The 22300-nt window shown below is 35.1% G+C and overlaps 1 protein-coding gene across 13 annotated transcripts in view; it reads right to left on the bottom strand.

The window, feature by feature from the left end:
- VPS13B (vacuolar protein sorting 13 homolog B) overlaps positions 1 to 22300 on the bottom strand; it is a 442303-nt gene that overhangs the window by 320598 nt on the left and 99405 nt on the right. The window contains exon 17 of one of the 13 annotated variants that reach the window (XM_057400550.1): positions 3516 to 4099. The exons of 11 other annotated variants lie outside the window; for them this stretch is intronic. In XM_057400550.1, the coding sequence (XP_057256533.1) occupies positions 3984 to 4099 (116 nt within the window). In that variant the 3' untranslated portion in view covers positions 3516 to 3983. Of the gene's footprint in view, positions 1 to 3515; positions 4100 to 5064; positions 5094 to 22300 lie in introns of those variants that run through there. One more of the 13 variants, XM_057400551.1, reaches the window with a different exon arrangement.

Here is a 22300-nt window from a genome sequence, read left to right as displayed (position 1 = left end):
GATCAGCAATTTGGACTGCAGACAGCAACCTGCATGAGTACACTTTTTTCCCCCTCCTTAAATACAGTATCCACTTGATTCACTGATGCAAATTAAAACCATCCTTTAAAGATGATGATCTCACCTTCACAGTGAATACATGAAGCCCATACATGCTAACGCCATAACAACATCAGGCTACAACCTACAGCATATATCCTGCATAACCAACACACACACTGTCAGCATTATGAAAAAAAGATAATATATTATCTTCCCTGGCCAAAGTATCTAAATCTCCATTAGTAGAATTCATTTTTGAAGGATTGAGAAATCTTCCCGTCTATTAGCACATAAGAAAGAAAATCTAAATCCAAATTAATAATAATACAATTCAATCTCAGAAGCAGCATTTTGTCAAAAAAAAAAAAAACATGAAAAAGGATACTTCTGTATATATAGCTTATAAAAGCACATGCTTGTGACTTACGTCCTTGTAGTTGAGAAACTTAAGGAATTCTTCCACTCGCCCTCAAGCATAAGGTTTCCCTGAAGAATTCTTTAGTATGGTATTTTGATAAAAGTAGATACTTGCAATTGCCTAACAGTAGTGTTCTTCAATTATGACAATATTCATAATGGACTTGAGTACATAATTTAGGCATGACCACATAATGAAAAATATATTATTTTTAAGTAAGCTCCTGTTTTCCATTTAAAAAACAACAGTGAATTTGGACAAGTCAATTTAAATAATTTTGCAAACACTTCTGTGCGATTAATGTGTCATATAATTGTATTCATGAATTCATTGTAATACTTATTACTACATTACACTAAGAAAGTCCATCAATTTCAATGTATCTCAAGCAGTGTCTTCAATAGACTGGTTTATCCTCTACACACAAAATCATATCTTCACAAAACCAGCTGCTACCTTAAACAGTTACTCTTTGCATCTTTTTTCACGCACATATCTCTATCTTGTTAAGTTTTAAATAACATGGAAAATACATTTGCCAACCCAACTTAAACTAAGCATAGAATTACCTGTCAATATTATTGCACGTAAGTACTTACTCACTGAACTAAACAGGAAGAAAGGGTTCGAGCCCCATGAACATTAGCTTGATTAGTACCTCATGGAACGCTGCAGAAGAAGTTTTGAGGTCAAGGCAAGTTTACAGACCCCATGAGAAGTGGAAGGAAGAGATATTTTACAGCCACACATTTGAAGAAGTAATATCTGTGATTGGAGAAGTACATGTTTTATAACTTACTATAATTAGGTTAGCACTACAGCAAGCTTGTTTGTTACAAATTTTAACTCCAATATACTTAGTACAGTAAATCTTGGTAAATCTACTGACTATTGAAACATCTGAGGAACAGAGGACTTCAAAGTTAAAATGAAATCCTGATAAATCTTCACAGTGTCTCAGAATGATACCAAAGGGAGAATCTGAAAAGAAGAAAAAAGAAAAGAAGAAGAAAAAAAAAAGTCTGCTTTTTGACACAGAAGAGCATTACAATGAACTTACTCTTTTTTCAATGTTGTTTCTTTTGCCAATTAGACATCCTTACCATAATTTCAAATATGTATTGAATGTCCTTATAAGTATTATAGCTTGGCTTAGTTCATAAAAGGAGGCCTATATGAATGCCAGTTGTACGCTTTTCAACAGAAGGATGTAAACTTATTTAGCGATCTGTTTTTCTCTTTCATCTTATCTCTAGTTTCTGTGTAGATTTATAATGCTCATTGTTTCCAATTTTAACAAATCACCTAATGGCAGAAAGGAAAATATGTTAACCTTGGAATTATTTGCAGTTGTAGAAATCCCTTTTGTCTGGCTCATGCAAGGCCTGCAATCTGTTTTAAACACAGATTGTCTGTCTTTTGTCTGACAGCCACCAAGCTGCACAAATTACTTTCTGCCTGTTCACCTGTTTGCAGCTGTGTCTGTAAGCTAAGGATTCTGTAGTTTGACTGGAGCAACCACTCCAGGATTGATGACATGTGCTGCTGATAAACTGAGCAATTTGAAGAAATTACTGGGTAAACTTATTGAAAGACATCTGTGCATGAGCTGAGAACTAGAAGCCTTCAATTGTGTGTTTGCAACCTGCAGTGGCGGCAATCTGTTTGAAGTGATATCCCTCTATAAGACAGCTGGCCCTGACACAAAATAACTAAACCATCTTTGCAACATATTTCCTCACGCGCCAATAGACTTCTGCTTTTTCAGTCTTAAATATACTTCCTAAATAGAGGATACAACAACAATTAGGACTTCCTATACTCATCTAGCAGAAGTAACTTCTTTTGAAGTGTTTCCATTTTTCACTGAGATTGGGCATTTTGTACTGTTTCTCGGCCTCCTCTGCTATGCAGACTGGTTCTCAGCAGTTAATGGTAGTTTGAGCATCCCACAGGCACTCTCACTCCATTACGTTAGACACAGAGACATGTCTAATCTAAATATTGGGGATTCAGCTCAACTCTTCCTTCCATTTGCAGCACATCTTCAGCTAACTAATTTCGACGCCTGAACTTCTGCTCTAAGATTCAGTAAGCACGAAAGTTTATTTCCGAACCTTGTTAACCTGGATAACGTTTGAGCTTCTGAGGGATATTTGCAGATGTTAATTTTACGCTCAGAAAGTCCATGACTGCTATCTCAGGGTGAGCCTGTCCATGCACATGTGTGTATGTATGAAATTCTTTTGGTTTAAAAAAGCTCCACCAGACAGGGGAGCTGTGTGTGATGGCTAGTCATTTCTAAGCTGTACAATTAAATTTAGCAAAATAAATTCCTAAATCCTTTGGGACACATTCTATGCTGATATACTTCAATGTTGCTCCCATTTCCTTTGTTCTTACACAGTTAGCATAAATGTGTTTCAAGTACACACTGTGACACAGTAAGCCAAAGCAGATTTCTACACATCTTCAAATGTTTTAGTAGCCCAAGGAAAAAAAACCAACCAAACAAAAAAAAATTAAAAAAACAGTAATGATTTAAAAAAGTATTGAAGAGAAAGCATCTTAAGCCTAAAAATGTAACTGCTGAAGGAATTTTCAAAGCCTGCAGTCAGAAGCACAGAAACTGTTCACTTTCATATCTGCACATTAACCCCTTCTTCCCCGAGTCTTCCTTTTATACTTTTAAAAAGCATGAAGCATGCAGTGCTTAAGTATATGAAGTGAATAATGAAAACAAACTATTCATTTCACCTTGTTTTCTTTGCAACTAGTTGATACTAAAAGTCAAGGTAGTGATTGAAATGATCAAACAAGGCATATCTGTGTTATTTGTTATTTTTAGCAAATGAAATTAGTGCTTCCATTTTAACTTGTCTTTGAAAGCAAATATTACTTTTAAAAGTATCTTCACAAATAAGATCTACTAACAATTTTCAGAATATGTATTAAATTTGATGAGAAGTTATCACTGCACTTAAACACATTTGAAAACAGAAAAGCAAAGATTAAGTAGCTATATAAACTGGGCTTTCACATTTCAGAACCCATAAACTGGATTCAATACAGAGCTGAAGTGACCTGGAAAAAAGAATATATAGTACAGTGTATATGCATATAATAAATCAAGCCCTGATTATGTGCAGCTAATAACTATACATCACTAATAATAAAACCCTTAAGATACTGTGCTTTAGCAGATATCTAAGTAAATAAAGTACGTTTTTCTCTTTACCTTCTATGCGTATTGTGAGTCAGAGCATTTTTAACATCAGCTTTTATTTTAAAAGAGCGAAGTCGTGAGAACATTCTTATGTACCACTTCATAACTCTGACACCAAGTATGTATAAAAAGATTAGCCTTTATTTGGTATAAAATCAGTTGGCAGTTTTACATCTGTGCAATGCAACATAAATACCCCAGCTGGCATCTCAAGCTCACACACATATGGACTTCAAAACAGAAACTTCCTTATTTGCAGCACTGCCAGGGTAATTTTGTATACTCTGCATACTACAGCTATTTGTCAGGCCTCTGCAGGTGTGCACTGCACATAAACACACAGCTGTAGTCTAGCAAGCCAAGTGTTCCATCAAACACATAAAGGGAGACCTCAGCAGCTGGATTAGTCATCCCTGCAACAGGTCCAGGGAGAACAATATGGGTTAGTATTTTTGGAAAAGCGTGGATGGTAAATTTATGATTATGCTGGACTTACCAAATAACTGCTGGATTGTGTCATTTTTATGCAATGTCTACTTATTAAAGTTTTTGTTAGAATGGCTGGAACAGACTGAATGTTTTTTAGTTTTTAATATAAACAATAAGGTAGTTTATGTATAAAATAGTTTATTAAGTGCAAAATGTTAAAAGGTTTTTATGCTAGTGGTTGGTTTTTGACAGATGTTACTATTATTTGCATTGGCTTTAACAGACAAATCACTGGAATCAATTATAGTTAGTGTATCATAAAGTTTCTTATTAGCTATATATTATACTTTGTCACATTTACTATAATTACATAGCATTTTTCTATCTCTATGTTTTTTGCTCTAACTGCTTAGATCACAGGTGAGCTCCTAAAAACACTTGATTAAAAAGTGCAGAATAAACACTTTACTGTAACTGGCTTGCTTGCTTGCAAACACAACAAAAGTTACTCTTTCTCAGAACTGTTTGGAAGACACCAGCATCCACAGAATTTCATGGTGGTCATACAGATGTTAAAAGTATTTTAATCAACCAGAAAAAACAGTAAGCCTAATTTTATGCAAGTTTCCTTTAAGAGACTTCATATGTCAAAAGCAACTATGAAATAAATCAATGAGAAAATGAATAAACCTTTTTAAACAATTTGCTACATATTTATCCAGATTGTTAGTGTATGGCATGTATTTTTAAATTTAAAAATTGTCTCAGAAAATATAAGAAACTATGAACACTATCAGGAAAAATCCTACATACATTTCATCCATTAAACTTTGGGTTAAAATACCATGCAAGCATATGTGTTTGCTTCTCCATGGTGTTTGTTTAGAATCACAAAAATTTACCAGATCTTACCCACAGCTTTCTTCTCTGAAGACCATATATTTACACATTCATAATAGCTCTTTCAGATTTCACGTGCTGGGAGGAAGATGTCATTTCAACACATCGGTAGGGTGGACGTCCACCAGCACTGAGAATGTTACCACATTTTTCCTTGTGTACAGCAGTATTAGGCAGCACCTGGGCACACTGTGAGCAGGAATCCATCCCAACTGCCTTTCTTCATTAAGTTATAATTGCATAATTCCAAGAAAGAAGGGATTCCTACAGGTCGCTTTCTTAAACATGACCTAAGAATATTTCATGACCATGTATTTGTCCTCCACGAGAAATATCACTATTGGTGTCTCAGTAGTGTACATGAGGGTTGTGTTAACATTACAGTAATGTAAGATCTAATGATTAAAATTACTGATAGATAACTAACAATCACATAAAGATTTCATCATGTGACATAAAGGCAGCTGTTCTTTGAAGCACAACAGGTTGTAGTAAATGCTGAAAAGGCACACGTGGCACCAAAGACAGAGATGAATGATACTCAGACATACTCAATATTAGAGCCACTAAAACATGGCTTAACAAAATTGTAAAGAAACACTTCAAAACAAAAAAAAAATGGATATTTAGACTACAGGGAAAACAGAAATGGCACAATTAATTATTCCTTTTATGCTACCAAATCTATCTTTCTGTATCAAAACAGAAAGATCTGTAATTTCAGGGATGCATATTTTGCACCCATCTTGGATCTACAGCTTGCAAAAGAAGGCATCCACAAAGCTTTAACCATGGAATTACTCTTTTCCATGTAACTACATTCCAGTACAACTAAATCAAGCCATAGACCATCTCCTAAGTCTAAACAGCTCAGGCAAGGGAGTACTTTCAATGAAAGGTCCTTTCCAGGGAGAAAAAAAAAAACAAAAAAACCTTGAGATAACTGATAGGGAACTGCAGTTTTTACTCTACTGATGAAAGATATATATCTGTCCAGCCAAATGGGCAGGGATTAGTGCTTTTTTTTTTGCCTAGACAAATCAAACAGTATTCAGAATTTCTCCACAATCAAGTCATCTACACTTTTGTTTTCTTTTAATTTAAAAATCAAACTTGACAATTTGTCCACCTTAGTGGGCAGGGATTTTAGGCACAGTTATATTCTATGTACCTTAATCAGTTCCTGCCTAAGACTGTATCAAACCCTTCTAGAATAAATCAAAACTGCTGCAGATAGCATTAAATTCTTTTTATCAAATTAATAAAAGTGCATATAAGACCCCCACCTGAGAAGTACTCAAGAATACTGATGAAAAAGAGCACTGATGAATAAGAGGATTTCATGGCTTGAAAATTATTTAAGCTAATTTTTATTAAGATAATTACTTAAAATACTTAAGACATTCCTGCACAATGTAGGCCACCAAACCTTGAGAATTTTGTAAGGTATATACATCTTGCCTACTGCTGGAAAGCTACAAGCTCTTGCTGGAACAACAAAAAATGGCTCGCTGTTAAGTTCATCCATTCATACAATGCATTAAAGAAGAAAATTCATAAACAATTACTGGAAGGGTGCAGTGGTTTCCTAAATTAAAGTTTGAGTCTCAGCAGTGACTTTCAAATTTTAGAATACACCATCACTACCACCGATGTTCTGTAAGAAACCAAAGAAAATTATGGCCCTGTTCAAAGAGCATACCAACTGAAAAAGGGTCTTGATCGAGGTGGGACAGGCAGAGATACAGTCCATTTATACAAATGGATATAAACGCAAGAGTAGCAAAAAAGATTTCGTAGCAGAGAAATGGAAGGGAAAACTGCAACATATTCTGTAATTTTAGTCTTTACTGCAGTTATATCTTAACCTGGTAAACATTAAAATTAAAATGCCACCTAACATCTTAAAGTGCTTGAGAAATACATATTGATTGCATCTCCACAACATTTTAAAAACCTGATAAAACCTAAATTGAACTTCCTATATTGAGAATACACTGTCACCCAAACAGCTGAAGCAACATTATCAAATTGTAACCAATTCCAGACCCTTTAGGCACCACACAAACCATGTTTACTTCTCTCTCCATTCCTACCTCCACTTTTTTCCCATTTTTCTTAAAATACAAGCTATTTTATAGGGTGACTGTAATATGATACTATGATCATTGCTGATTGCAGTTAGAAACAGGCCCTTCTAATCCAGCTGCTCTCCACTTCAACAAATGCCATTTAAAAGCTACTTCATAAAAATATTATTGCTTCATACTTAAAAGACATTAAGCCAAGATTTTGGAAATTCCATTCACTTGATTATATCAGCAAGTGCACTATATGCTAGATTTATCATTAAAGCAAAATCCATGAGAACTGTTTTCCAGACTTCACTTAATGCTCTTATGACACATTTGGCCAATGAAAAGGGATGAAAAACAGTAGTGCTTTGAAGCAATAGCCAGTAAATGCTGCTGTGGTTTACCAAGAGTGGGATACGCAACATATTAGACCACAGTTAATGACATTAAACCATTTCTTACGGGTTTTTTAAAATATGTCCTGTATTACTTGCTTGGAAACTACACAACTGCTTCGCCTTTGAGACTTCACTTTTTTCTGTGGTAAATTGTATCTCTTACATCTACTGGTAATTAAATCAGTAAGCAACTACCACTGGTTTGTATTTTATACTACTATTTAAGGCAAAATAATAAATAAATAGCATGTTCTGTTCTGTTTCCACATAAAATGAAATTCTAACTTTATGTTCCTTATTCAAAAGATCCGGGGAAAAGATTACTGTGAGGAAAACAGGATAATGTATTTGCATACTACCTACTTGCATAAGATGCTTATCGATAAGTAGTTTCTTTCCACAATATGCCCATGAAATCTGGGCTTAATGTAATGCTTTCTTTACACAGTTTTACAGAAAAAAAATCTCCTGGCATATATTTTGATGCAGTAGATTTTTAAAGCCTTAACTATAGTCTTTATGTACAAGCTCTTCAACACAACAATGAAGAGGCTTATTTACCAAAATAAAACAATTTTTCCTCTCTCTTCTGAAGTCTTGAAGAACAAACAGATAATTAATCTTCAAAACCCATTTGCTTCTCTAGCATTTTTAAGTATTTAAATACTAATTATAAATCTGTGGTTAAATCCTAGCTAAATTAAATCCTTAAGGAGGACTAAATGTCTCCATTATATAACAATACATTGTATATTCTTCGATGTAAATCAACAGATCTGTGAAAACACAGGGGAGCTTCCTCTCAGAATTTAAGACAGAGAGCTCACAGGTGAGAATTAATTTCTTTCTAGCAGTCCAACCTGTTGCTGTCCCAAGTTAAGAACTCAATTCTCGTAAATCCTTCAAGTTTTTCAAATGAAGTTTTTCACGCACTGTATTGTAACACGTTCATTTATGACTAACCTATGTTAATTAATAAACTTTTACAATTACCATAATCAGTTAACAGTAAACTGTTCAGGTCATTTTTACATAGCTTCACTGTAAGAAGACACTACTATTCTTCCCCAGGGACTATCAAACCACAGTTTTGCTAGATATAGTCATCAGCAGAGTGAGAAGATTCATATGCGAGAGATTAGTCATGAAATTAGTCAAAAAAAATATGTAACAGGAAAGGCAAATGGCAACAGCCCTTCTAGCACCCGAAAACAGAAGAGCTACTGTCTTCTGTTTGCTACTTAGAAACTTTTTACTTAATATTTGGAAAAAACACTGATATAAAAATTGGAACTTCTTTTTTTTTGAGGGGTGAAGGGGAGAAAGAAGGAAATAAGAAGATACAGGACCCTACAATTGTAACAGAACATATTTTCAGACAAATCACTTTCCAGATAAAAACATTAAAAAGTCAACAGTGGTGTTCTCAGTATGACTTTCAATACTGAGACTATAACTTCTGGATATATTAAGTCTCCTAAAGAAAAATAAAATTAGACAATTATTGTGCTTAACAGAAAACTGTCCTTATTAGCAGAAGTGTTGAATAACATGGTTTTTAACACAAGTTACACTGCACACCAAAGTGGCAGTGAAGCTCAGATCACATACCCTCATTCCCATGATTATTTTCATATGTCCAGAATGCATTAAATACAGTACCATCTTAAAAATAAAAGGCAGACATTCCTTTGGAAATTAATTCAATATTTAGCATGTCACACTCAGAAAAAACCTCCTCCTCTCATAATGCAGAAAAATCGGAACATAATAAACAACTAAAAAGATCTTTATTATTTCATTTGCCTTATTTTTGTCCTACATGCACAAGCATACACTGAAGCTGTGGAAAGATGGCATTCATGTCTAGAATCCTGTATTCTAACAACATAAGCCATAAGTCCTTCTCTGAAAAGAAACATATACAGATCCTAAAAGCATAATAAAATAAAAATCAACATGGAAACTTCTTTACCATGAATTTCCACATACCTCACATTAACTACTCCTGCTGACAGACTTTGATCTCAATAGTCTCCAGTCACTTTCAAGAAAGAAACACACACATCAGAGAACATTTCTTCTTACCAGATTCTTTCCCCACAAAGAAAAATTTAAACCTACATTTAATGTATATACATATCTTGAATCCATACTTGGTAGCGTTGCAGAAGTAAGAGCTAAGGGGTCCATGCAAGAATGCTAATTAGGAATTGCTGTGAATATTGCTTTTCTTTATGCTGACTTTTGAAGGGAACCAAATTGCTCCAGATACAGTCTGTATCTGGGTTATCCATACTCGATTCTCATGTTAACTTCAACTCTGAGGGCACTTGCATATGGAACAAAACTAAAATTACCGAGTCTGCAGCAGCAGTATTCTTGCTCATTTATAATTATTATTTCCAGAGCAAACCCATGGTTCTTTTCACCATGGTAAATTGAGATCAACTATTATGCCCTTCACTGCGAAGAAATTGATTATTTTTTCTGGATAAACAGGGTATCTTGTGAAAAGTCACCAAGGAATTAGTACGAGGCAAGTAGACCTACGTGACATTCTCCCTGAAGATCATACAACAAGATATGTTAAATTAAGCTTTAACTTGCACTGTATTTCAGGACTTCTCCTTATGATACTACAACAAATACAGAAGTTTCACACATGGGAACTGAAATTAATTTCACAGTTCTATAAAGCCCCTACTCAGCAAATGGATAATAAACTACAATAATGAAACTTTTCAAGTTACATCCATGCTTTGAAGAACATGTATAGATGTGGAGGAGCAAGAGATAAGTTCAGCTATATGACAGAATAAATAAAATATCCTAATGTCATGCTTCTCCATGTACAATGTGCTAACTACTTCTTGTAGTGGTTACACAACATATCAGAGTGTAGTTCCAAGACTTCAGACAATGTCAATAAATACAGGAACAAAATTTTTTTCAACATACTGACCAGAAAGCATAATTAATAATCAGGACATATGTTTCAAATTAATTCCCAGAGGAAACAGTTCACTAATAACCTTTTCACAGAGTACACAGAGTACAAGCAATTTGTAGACCAGCTACATGAAATGGCAACTGATGTTAAACCCACAAACTTTCAATAGGTTTCAGCCTATCATGGGGAACTACACATCTGTCAATACATTCACAAGTGGAAAGATAGGGGTTGCTATCTTGCTAACCCGAAGTATTTCACTGCAGTGGGAGACAATACACTAAAAATACATCATGCAAAAGGCATAAACTATTTACAACAGGAAACCAAGGAAAGAAGGACAGTGTTAACATGATTTATGAAAGTCAATTTGCCCCGTAACAGTGACTCAAATAAAATAAAATAGTAAATATTTCTAACACTGGTGACAAAGCTAAAATAGACATACTACCTTAAGACTTAAATGCCTTTTAAAGAAGAAAATATGTCTGTACTGATACGGACAAACATATATGCAATGTGTAAAATACAAGAAAAAATATGACAGACAACTTATTTCTTGTATAAGGAATTTTCTTAAGGTGTTCTGTTTGGCTTTTTTTTTTGGTTTTGGGGTTTTGGTTTTTTTAATTTTCTCTGGTAACTATGCCATCACTGTAGGGTGAGGCCAAAAATATCCAGATGTTTTAATAAGAAAGATTAAACATCTCACTGATCAAATTTTGTTTTTCCAGAAGACATATATTAAAAATGGAATTAAAAACTGCTGGCAATTTTAGAAAACAGCTCATTTAGAATTACTCCAACAAATCCCTTTCAGTTAATGCGTCTGTCATATTTTTTAAGAAGGGAGCACAGCAGTTTTGCAATTCATTAATCTACTTTTCTGCCACACGTAAGCTGACAATTCTCAGTTACATTCCCTAAAGTTTTGCAGAAGTCCATGCAATTGCAGCAGAAATTTGAAAACCAAAAAAAAGTAATGCTATGCATCTTAGAAGAATATCACCTGAAGAAATTTCATCTGTGTTGCTGATGAGTTACTTTGCTAGTAGAAAAAAAATGTCACCTATACAAACACATGGCATACTCAAAGGGAATGTAAAAAAAAAACAAACCAAGGATGAAAACGAAGACAAACACTCTTGGTCCAGCTGCACCCAGTGATCGCTAAACAGGTAGACCATTTATGTATTCAAGCAACTGAAGGCCAACCTTCCTTAGGAAATAAAAATCCCAAAGGAAATGAAAGTGGAAATGAAACCAAGGGAAAAGGTATTTGGCTCTACACCCTAAGGACTGCCTACAGCAACATATTACAGAGAGGTCCCTAGAATCTGGCTGAGCTTCAACAGCGGCAGTATTACACCATAAGTATGGGGTCATCAGTGGCATAGTTGGCTGATTAAGAGATGAGGTAATGTATTTACTTATTTCAGTAAGAAACACCACAAAATACAGCCATACAGTCTGATGTACAGAGAATTTTTGTCAGATAGCAAATACATCAAAACACTGAAATCAATCATTTAATTAGAAGTGGCTGAGAGACTTCAAGGAGATTGTAGGTTACCTATTTGCATAGAACACAGAGCAAACCAAATTAACCCCACCACCAGACTCAAAAAGAAAATGAAAAAAAAACAAACAAAAAAAAACAAACCCAAACCCTCAAAAAACACCAGATCACAAGCAGAATAAATTTGTATTTGTTCCAATTTGTTCCACAGAAGGACTATTCTTTTTAACTAAGAATTACCTACAGGGCAGGTATAGTAGCTCTTAAAAAGAACACTTGCTTTTATTTTATATTTATGTTTTATAACACTTATTTTATTTTATTATATTGCTTTTACAGTGTGGATAATATCAATGCTTTGAATGGTTCTGGGTACAAATAGCAGCTTTCTTTGCACATCATACCCATGCAACTGTAGAGAGGCTTGCTTTACAACTCTTTACAATTGTAAGATCCCATTGCAAACACAGTCTGCATATGCACCTTCCATAACCAAAAATCTCTTTTGACTCCTACTGTAAATTTCTCCTTTTACATCTCCTAGATAAGATGACAACCTTTCAGTGCTGACTTTTTCCTCCTCCTCTTTAAGGCCTGAAAAAAACACAGCTGATTTTATCTGCAGAAATCCCACCATATGAGATTGGCTAAGTGACAACTTCTAAAATGACCACCAAATAGTAGTAGCATATAAAAGAAAAAACTTTACTTTACAGAAAGTTACTTGCCACTTCAAAATTGAGGACTAAGTCCTACCTACATGCTGGCTACAGATATCTGCTTCACAAATTTTCAATGTAGGGATGTTATTAAAAGAAATTTCAGCTGGTTTACCTCTCAAGACTAATGCCCCAAGTATTTTTTGGCACAATGCTACAAGTATGTTACAGCATAGCAGAATGTAGAATTTCATCAACTTTGACATACTTGTGACTGAGGCAGTATGGACTTCAGTAGTACTAGACAAGGCACAAAGAAGCCTATGCAATTTACATTAGTCGAGCACAAACAATAAGAAGTGGGTATTAGTAATTATTTTTAACACACAAAGAATGCAAACAATCTTAACATGCAAAATTATGCATCTTTTAGAAAGTAAAAGAAAATAAACTGATGCCTTAAAACAAGAGCTTGAGATTACTGCGGAGCATGATAACAAGACCAGCTTAGACATTCATTCATCCAGCTCTAAGGTCTCTCTCTTGGGGCAACGCCATCATTTGCTCTGCCTTGAGCTGTCTCTAGTTCTCATGTGGGCACATTATAAGCCAGATAAATGGCTAACCCCTCCTCAGAAGGAGAAATTTCCAGCTGGATCTCCAAAAGCTGAACTAACTGCTCACGTATCTGCCTGATCATTAGAAGGTGTGGGAAAACTGTCAGGAGTGCAAAGGAGGATCACCTCTTTACACAGCAGTATGATCCTGCAGCAGCTAAAACTAATAGGAAATCACATCCTTTGTAAGACAGTAAGGAGAGGTTTTAAGACCCTCTTAACCTTATGAAAATGCCCGCAATCAAAATCTGGCACCAAAACACTTCAATAGTGTATACAAGAAAAAACAGGCGCCAAAAGTTTCAAAACTGTATCTTTGTAAGAGCTAGATAAAGGGTTTAGGTGTTTATTCCTTGAACCCTTAAAGCCTTCCATTAGCAGTATGACTAGACTGAAAAAAAATAGTTTAAAAAAAACTGGCTCAAACACTGTAACCATGGGGATTCAAAGCAAAACTCTGAATCCATCATAAATGAAAGATGATAATTATCAAGAAAGAACACAAACTACTGCTTTGTTTCTGGAGAATGTACTTAATATCTTTCCTTACAAACCTAAAAAGTATTTGTTCTGAGCTACTGTCAAGCATCAGAGCCCTGTTGTACTTCTAGTGATTCTGAACTAGTGATTCTGAAGAGCAGCTACGAATGCCACCATTATATTAATATACTATTTAAATGTTAAGAACCATTATGGATTTGCCATCATAGCAAATAAAAAAAAAATTACATCCAGAAGATACTATCACATATTAGTAAAGGATGTTTTGAATTTAAAGCACTTCAAGTCTAAGGATCTGGAATCAGGGAAGTGAAGAGACAGATGTGTGGGCAAGACTGACAAACTCAGGAGTTGCAGTTTCCACCTTGCATCCCCGCAAATAAATTAACTAGAAAAATATTACAAATTAGTGCTCAGAAATTTTGGATTTGATTTTTTTTAAATTAAATGACAAAAATCAATAACATGCATTTTTTCAACAGGGTCCCTGTAAGTAATTACAGATCCCATATGCTCAGAGGAAACTCAGATGCTTTGGAATCTCAATTCTCCTGTTGACATAGCACGACACAAAGTCCCTGTTGAGTTGTCGGCTGCTATGATCCCTGCACATTTTCAGCATCCATACTTTTGAAGAGATACTCTTTGTATAAATTTGGTCTAAAATTCTTGTTCAAATGTACATAATCCTGGATTTTACTTCAATGGATCCCATTAACCATGTAATTCAAATCATATTTTGCAACTGCCCTATTACTATCATTTGACATTCTTACTAAATCATATATTTTGCAATACATAATGGTGAGGGGTATTTATTTCAACAGTTCTGTGAAAAGGAGTATTTCTCCTCTGAAAAGTTCTGGAATACTAAACTAGAAAAGTATATTCAGTGTGTTTATAAATAAAATATTCATAACATCATGCAAATGCCACTAAATCAAACAGATGCACAGGCAGTCTTGAGTCAGGTAAATGACATATTAGTATGAACAATCATAAAAAATGCATAAAGAGTAAGAAGCCTATTTAATGAAAAAACATAGAAATGTTTCCATATGTTTTATGAAGTATTCTTTACTTTTTAAATGAGCACATTCAGATTTAGTTGCTGGCTTTGTTTCAGAGAAACCCCATCTGTACACTACATCGCTTACAGGCACATCTCAGTCATGCAATAGCTATGTCACAGCTCATATATCAAATAAAAATCACATTCAAGGCCACACAACCTTATATGCCCAAAGTCTTCCATTCTATTTAAAGTAATCCTAAGAGAGCTCTTATTGCACCTCACTGCTGATGTCACATGACTTTTGTTGGGAAACAGAGTCCTACAACTGAAATATCAAACAGTTCTTAACACAGATGAGAATGATCTAAAGGACAACTCTATTGCACTTAGATATTCTGGAAGGCGCTTTTTTTTTTATTTTTTTACAAAGAAACAGGTGTGGAATTAAAAGTATAAAAATAGTAGCACTGCACATTATGCTGTACTGCGAAAAGCAGGATAAAACACAGGCAACTCACAGCAGGCTTAAGGAATTCCTCTGACACATTTAGATTCCAATGCTAGTAAAGCTGATTGCCCACACCAAGGACAGAAAGTGAAAAAGTTGTTATTTGACCTTCCCAACATCAAAGGTTTCAGTGCCAAGACAATCTCATTTCAAACCCAAGAGCAAGGATAACCGACAAGTGATAATCAATGGCAGTTTATAAACCCATTAACTTTTGTTGCAAGGAAATAGTATGAACAGCCATGTTAGAAATCTCTGAAATCATACAAACACAGCTTATCTCTTCCACAGAACACACTGAGCAAGCAGAACAGTGCTGAAACATTTCTCTATCTCCTTTTTTTCCTCCCTCTTATTATCAGAAAGTTTCCTTTGCCAGAGAGAAATTGTGCAAACCAGGAAAAATATCTGAGCTAGTCAGCTAAATACAAATGCCTCACAATTGAAAACCACTGAATCAACTGGAAACAACTGAAAAATCTTCAGTTAAAAGGAAAGATGCATTCTTGCCACTGTCTGCAGTTACAAAATGTCCCTGAATTACTGGAAATATAGATTCAATAGTTCTTGCCTGGTGACTGTCTAAGCTAAAGAATCTTTCCAGTAGCTTATGAAATGGCCAAGTCACTATATAAGAGTATGTTAGTTGTTTTGTTGGTTTTTTTTTTATTTTAAAGATTACACTGAAGAATGACATGGCAATCATCACAAAATCATATCAGACTTACTTAACTTCAAGAAGTCACTTTTATGGGTTTTTTCCTAACAGCATTTAGTAACTTGTATTTAAAACAGTCAGCAAAGCAAAAGAAAGACAAGACAACTTCGATAACATGTCACAGGCAGCAAGCTTTGTAAACTTTAGGCATTGTAAGCCTGGATTCTCATAATACTGATGAAACATTTCATTTTTCAATCACTACTCGCTACAGATAAAGCTATAAAGTTAATATGCAACAAAATGAACAGAAGCCTCACATAAAGAAAACATATACACAAGATACAAATTAAATATAAACCAATAGCAAAATATAAACTTCAGCTAGTACCAAAAGCTAACAAGGGTCAACTGCATTAAACAGACACAGCCTGATCAAGAGGACAGTTCTGAAATCAGCTGGCTCCAGTTAGAGATCTGAGGGAAATAACATTTCAAACAGAAAATAATTTGTGAAGCATCAAGTAACAGAGAATGAAAAGTAAAAGGAAAAAGCCCTGTGATCATCCAGCCTCAGTTCTTTAAAAATACAGGCCACACAATTCTTCTCCTGTGTTTTAAACAGCAGCATGCATCTATCAAAAAAAAATGCTTGCAATCTCAGAAAGTTGCTGCAGTCATTAACTACTGTCAATATAAAAAAGCATCTTCTACCTGGAATTTCTTTTGGCTGCCGGAATTTGTTACACTTCAATTTGCTAGACAGAAATGTTTTATTCTAAATTCATGATGCAGACAACTGTCAGTAGATTTGCCTCTTACAAAGCAACTTTTACGGGCTTGTAAGTAATTTCTGTTACGAACCTCATTTCCCATTCCGAAGTCCACATGAGCCTTAATATCAGTGGCCTTTCAAATGCCAAAACAATGATTTGATCAACATTTGGAAGTCAAGCTGCTCTCTGAGGGAGGACAAAACAATGTACAGCACTAACCTGACATAAGCAACCTCGGAGCTGTTTCTCAGCATATGCTGGTTTTGTTTATATGCTTAAAATCACTGAAAGCCAAGAAAAAAAGGGCAAGGAATGAAAAGATATTCCCCACTTGAATACAAAGACTTACCCAAAAGAGTGCTCGTGTGTGTGTGTGTATCTTTTATATAGGTAACAGTGAATTACAAAAATTCTACATATTTGAACTCTCTCATCTAAATAATGATTCAATGCCTTATGAAAAGAACAAAGCATCTTGACTCTATGGCCAGCAAGTTTCTGAGCTCCCCTGGTAAGCTTTGTCCAAACAGGGAAGCATCCATAAGAGCACTTAGGCTCTGAATTGTGATTTTAAGTGCAACTGCACCAAGAAGTAATTTTCTAATTGACTAGAACAAAAAAGCTCTGTACTACCTCAATGAAATAGAAAATGACTTCTAAGGAGAGGGGAAAATTTAAGTGTGTTTTACAGAAATGAAGGGCATATTTCCCTTTAGATTGTAAAATGCTAGAAAGACCTCTACTGAGGTATTGAGTTCTGACTACAACTTACTAAACAGCATATTCTTAATGACAAAAAGTTTCAAAACAGCAATAAAGCAAAGTCAGAGTTGGCTAAAAAAAAACAACTACACTCTAGTTAATGATGCTATTTTAACTATTTTTACTTATTTTTCACTGTTTTTACCTATAAGCACATTCTGCTCATTTTTCATTATCACTTTGGTCTTTTCTTTTTCACGATCACTTTGGTCTTTTCTTTTTTCTTTTCTTATATCAAGTTTTTTCAATATCCTGCCACCTTGAACAGTTTTTTCTTTCTGCCATTCTTGAGAAAGTCTTCAAACTGACTCCTGCAGTATTTCTGAGATTTATCAGAAGCTTATACTTTCATAGATGAAGTGTGGACTGGAATTCCAAATGGGCATTCAGGCAAATACTGAGGCTGGCACATTAAAGCTTCAAGTTTCACTGGTCTTTGCAATAGAAACTTTTAAAGTACTATAAATGCATAGGAAACAAACATGCTATCGGAACACATTCAATTATATCCAAACAACTGAGAGCAAAATACCGAAAGAAAAGGCTGCAAAGGAGATAAGGAATGTGATACACATAGAGAAATTGTTAATCCACTCACAAATTTAACTGCATTACAGCAAATAAGAATTTCAAGAGAACACTAAAGAAAACCTCATCAAAAACTAACTAATACACAGCTAATCATGTCATTTCGAAAGCCTAAGAACAAAGCCACCTGATGCAATTAAAACAGTCCCATGTTCACCCTGAAGGATTTGTACAGTTAAGACAGGTTCCAGAAAAGACTAGGCAGTATTATAGAAACATACGACAATCTTCATAGCTCAGATCAGCATCAGAATACAACAACGAGGGAAATACACAAATCTAGTTCTCTATGAATTCATCCATTTTATTTGTTCATGTGCTTCAAAGTATTCTGTTCTGAAGTCTGCAGCTTCTTTTTCTGCAGCCCAGTCTTCTCATCAAAAGCATACCAAATATAGCATATGACTGAATGCTTAATAGATGAATATTAGAAAAAAATATGTGGCAGTGTTCAAGGCCAGGTTGGATGGGGCTTTGAGAAACCTGGTCTAGTGGAAGGAGTCCCTGCCCACGGCAGGTGGGTTGGAACTAGATGATCCTGAAGGCCCCTTCCAACCCAAACCATTCTGTGCTTCTGTGAACTGTATTTCTTTATTGCATCTCACAACCATACATGTAGACTTTACCATGGTTACTGCAATGCCTTAATAACTGATCGCCAGCTCCTTCTGTTGATCATTTTCCCCTCCAGTTTTTAAGTTAGAACAGCTCTTCACTGACATCATTTAAAAAGAAAAAAAACTAACCCTTCCCTAAAGGTTTATACTCAAAGTCAGACAAATAATTCAAATAAAGATAAAAAAGGAACTGGGAGGGCATGAGCTGGGAAGGCTGAGATCATAACAATAGTTTGTTCCAGTACTAGCCCCTTTTTCAGCTATTTTTTCTCTGTATTTACAAAATACTCTGTAAATGCAAGGGTAGTTTTTCAAGCCCTTGTGCAAATTTACAGAAGTCAAGTTTTATGAATTAAAGAAGCAGTTGTTCTTTTTGCTGAATATGGTAGAGGTACTATCTTGGTGATAAGCACGAATCTGCTGGCAAGCTGTGTTTCATTGATAACATATGGGATACTGCAACATATGAATGGATAGCATCATAAAAGTGATCCCACTGGGAAAGTAGCCTGGACACGAAGTACACATCAAAGCAAGTTTTATAAAAAGCTCTCTTGAAAGACAGAAGATCAAGTGCTTAGCACTTTGGTGATCACAACCACCTCATCTAAACTCAGTGGACGGAATACAGAGTTAACTTATGAAACCAGAAGCTATGAGAGCTATAGCAAGATGCAATCATACGGGCTTTCAACAGAACCACAAATGCTGGGATGTCAGTGCCTCAAAGCTTTGCCGTAAAGCTTACAGTCAGTCTAAAAAGAGTAGACAAATATCTATGAACTCCTAATGTTTCTGAAGTGATCAGTTTGTTGGCACAAACAGCATATTTTTAGACGCAATTTCCTATGAGCATGCCCAGAATATTGCAGTTCATCCTGAACTCTACCTTATCTTCGTTACAACACAATTTCACAGCATTTGAAAAGCTACTGAATACATGCAGAAACTGTATTCTTTAGAAGATAAGTGGGAAAAGAGTAAGTATAACAGATATCTAACAGGTGTTTTACACTGTGTAAATTTAGAATTGTGTACCCTAAAATTCTAAACTTGCCAGTCAGTCAGGCATTTACTGCCAAGAGTGTACCAAGCACAGGATTGTAACTACTTACAGCAGCAAATATTCATTGTCAAGCACTCATTCAAAAATTGCATTTAAGCCCTGGGTTAAAAATAATAATCCCTGTTCCCAATTCCTTGTTTTGTTAACAGATCATATCAAAACAACCCTATACTTCGGTACATTTTGGATGGAAGGAGAGACTGTTCCCTTCTGGCAGGCACTGCTACCACTTGTCTCCATTCTCGTGAGTAAAAATGGGCTGACTTCTGATACCAAGTCACAACAGACTCATGTGATGTCCAAAACCTCTGAAAAACATGTATTTTATTTCTAAGTCTAGTCATCCTTTGGAAGTGTAGAAGTTTGAAACCTTATCCTTTACCAAGCAAAACCCTAACTCAATTTCTTACTTAAACTCCTCCTGTTGCTGAACTCACTGCAGATGGATGGCTGACTAATTCTTCATAGTGGTAACAAATCTGAAGATACTCAGAAAAGAGAATAATTCTGCATCCCCATATTTAGTTGGGGTCTGGATTTCTCAGATGACATGCTGACATATATGTTAAAGGGGAGCAACAGAATTTAACATATTCCTTTGACAGTCAAAATATCAGACAATACAAAGTCAGAAAGCTGAATGGACCCAGCTATCACACAGAGGGGTACAACTACACTTGGAGGATGGTTTTTTGCTATCTAAACTGAAACTGAAAGATATCAGATAGCTTCTGAGTACAATCCACTGAGCGCACACTAAATAGGCTGATACAGAGATACCAGGGAAGGGATTTTTCAGGATTTTGAGAAGACAGTAAAAAGATAAGAAAAACATTCCAGAACATATATCAAAAATGGAAATCTCAAGGACTCCCTGACTTCCTAAAATGATAAGTTGCAACAGCTCGTTAAGTGAGCACAGAAACTTTTCTTGGTCAGCTTGTAGTAAAACATGTGACAAGTTTATTAGTGTTTTTACTTGTTACTACTTTTCTTTAGAAACTTTTAGTTAGCAATTTCAGTTACTAAAATACCTAGTTTAAGATTTCTTTGCTACATCATAAATCTGAGATTCCATACAGGAGAATGAAAAAAGACAGCGGAGATAAGAAAAAAGTAGTTGGCACAAAGCTGCTGTATCCAGCTGTGACGTTATTTAAGCAAGGTAAAAACAAGAGATCTAACAGCAGAAGGGAACTTAAAAGTTTCTGCACAGGTGCAAGAATACAACACTAGGTTCTATGATTCTTGTCTTCCTCAGAATCATTCAGTATTCACTTTTCAGAAAAGATAGAGCCAGACAATATGCTCCTACTAAGGTGACAATTCATACGGAAGAACTAAATGTTGTTTCTTAACATGACCAGACACCTCAGAGCAATGAAGCTTTTCTTATTCCAACAGCAGGTGGAGAAAAACCATGCAACATCTTAAATGGAAAAAGTTGAAAAATCACTGCAATGTTCAAAAACAAAAAGGAACAACAAACAAACAAACAAAAAAAAACCCTTACCACCTTTTTATCAGTCTAGACTTAAAGCATTTCTGTAACACTACCCAAGAGCTGCATTTCATCTTAATTTCTGTATTTTCAACATAGTTACTCCACATACCCTGCAATAATCGAGAGGGGGGAAATGGGTACAAAAATCCCCAGAATAAGCATCTTTAATGAGAAAAACATTTGAAACTACAGCCAAGCAACAGTTTTACCCTCCATATCTAACTGATCAGATTCCTTGCTGTTTATTAAAGCAGAAAAACAGCCAAATCAAAATGAGAAAGGAAAAAAATCAAAAGACCACTAAAGCAGGTTGAACATCCAGGGATGTGACATAAAAATAGTGAAAGGAGGAAAATCATGATCACAAATGAGGTGCAGCAACAAATCAGGGTGTAAAGACAGGAGAAATCAGCATAAGAAGGTGCAATATCTGGATTTATTTATCATGTTGTCCTCAAAACAAAAATAAAAGGGGGAGAGGGGGGAAGCAAAAAATAAGGATGAAAAAGGTAAAAACAATGAAAAAGTAAACCACACATTTGTTTTGATGTGTATCCATACCAGCTTTATGATATAATCATAACAGAAAAAATAAGCTCAGACTGGGGACTACGCTTATTTAGATTATCTCCAACTAAAACAAAGGTGGTTTTGGAAATAGCTCTGATTACTTTCTCTGAATCAACAGCAGCCCCGGTTCCAAAGCATGTTTTGTAGTATGTTAAGCAGATGTAGGAGCTCTTTACTCTGCATAAGATAAATCTCCCAAAATTCAAGACGTGTGGTTAGACATAGAAATATGACATCTCCTTAGAATTCAAGCTTTTAATTAACATACCACATAGAATGGTACATATCTTTATTAATGTAAAAAAAACCTACACAACAATACTGCAAGGTAAGGAGTGCTTTCCTACAATAGTGCCACACTTCAAAGCAAGATCAAAGCAGTTCCATCTGCTGTGCCATATTTAATTTTCCTATAATGCTTCACACAAACAGAAGGGACATTCACTGAACACTGTTAAATAATACCATAACAGAACACCTCCCTTTCTTCCTTTATTCC

The sequence above is a fragment of the Pezoporus wallicus genome, unplaced genomic scaffold (assembly GCF_028554395.1).
Source record: "Pezoporus wallicus isolate ANWC-B61680 ecotype Strahan unplaced genomic scaffold, APGP_CSIRO_Pwel_v1 contig_7985, whole genome shotgun sequence".
Lineage (NCBI taxonomy): Eukaryota > Metazoa > Chordata > Aves > Psittaciformes > Psittacidae > Pezoporus > Pezoporus wallicus.
Note: the sequence above shows the minus strand (reverse complement) of the source record. Positions and strands in the feature narration are given on the sequence as shown.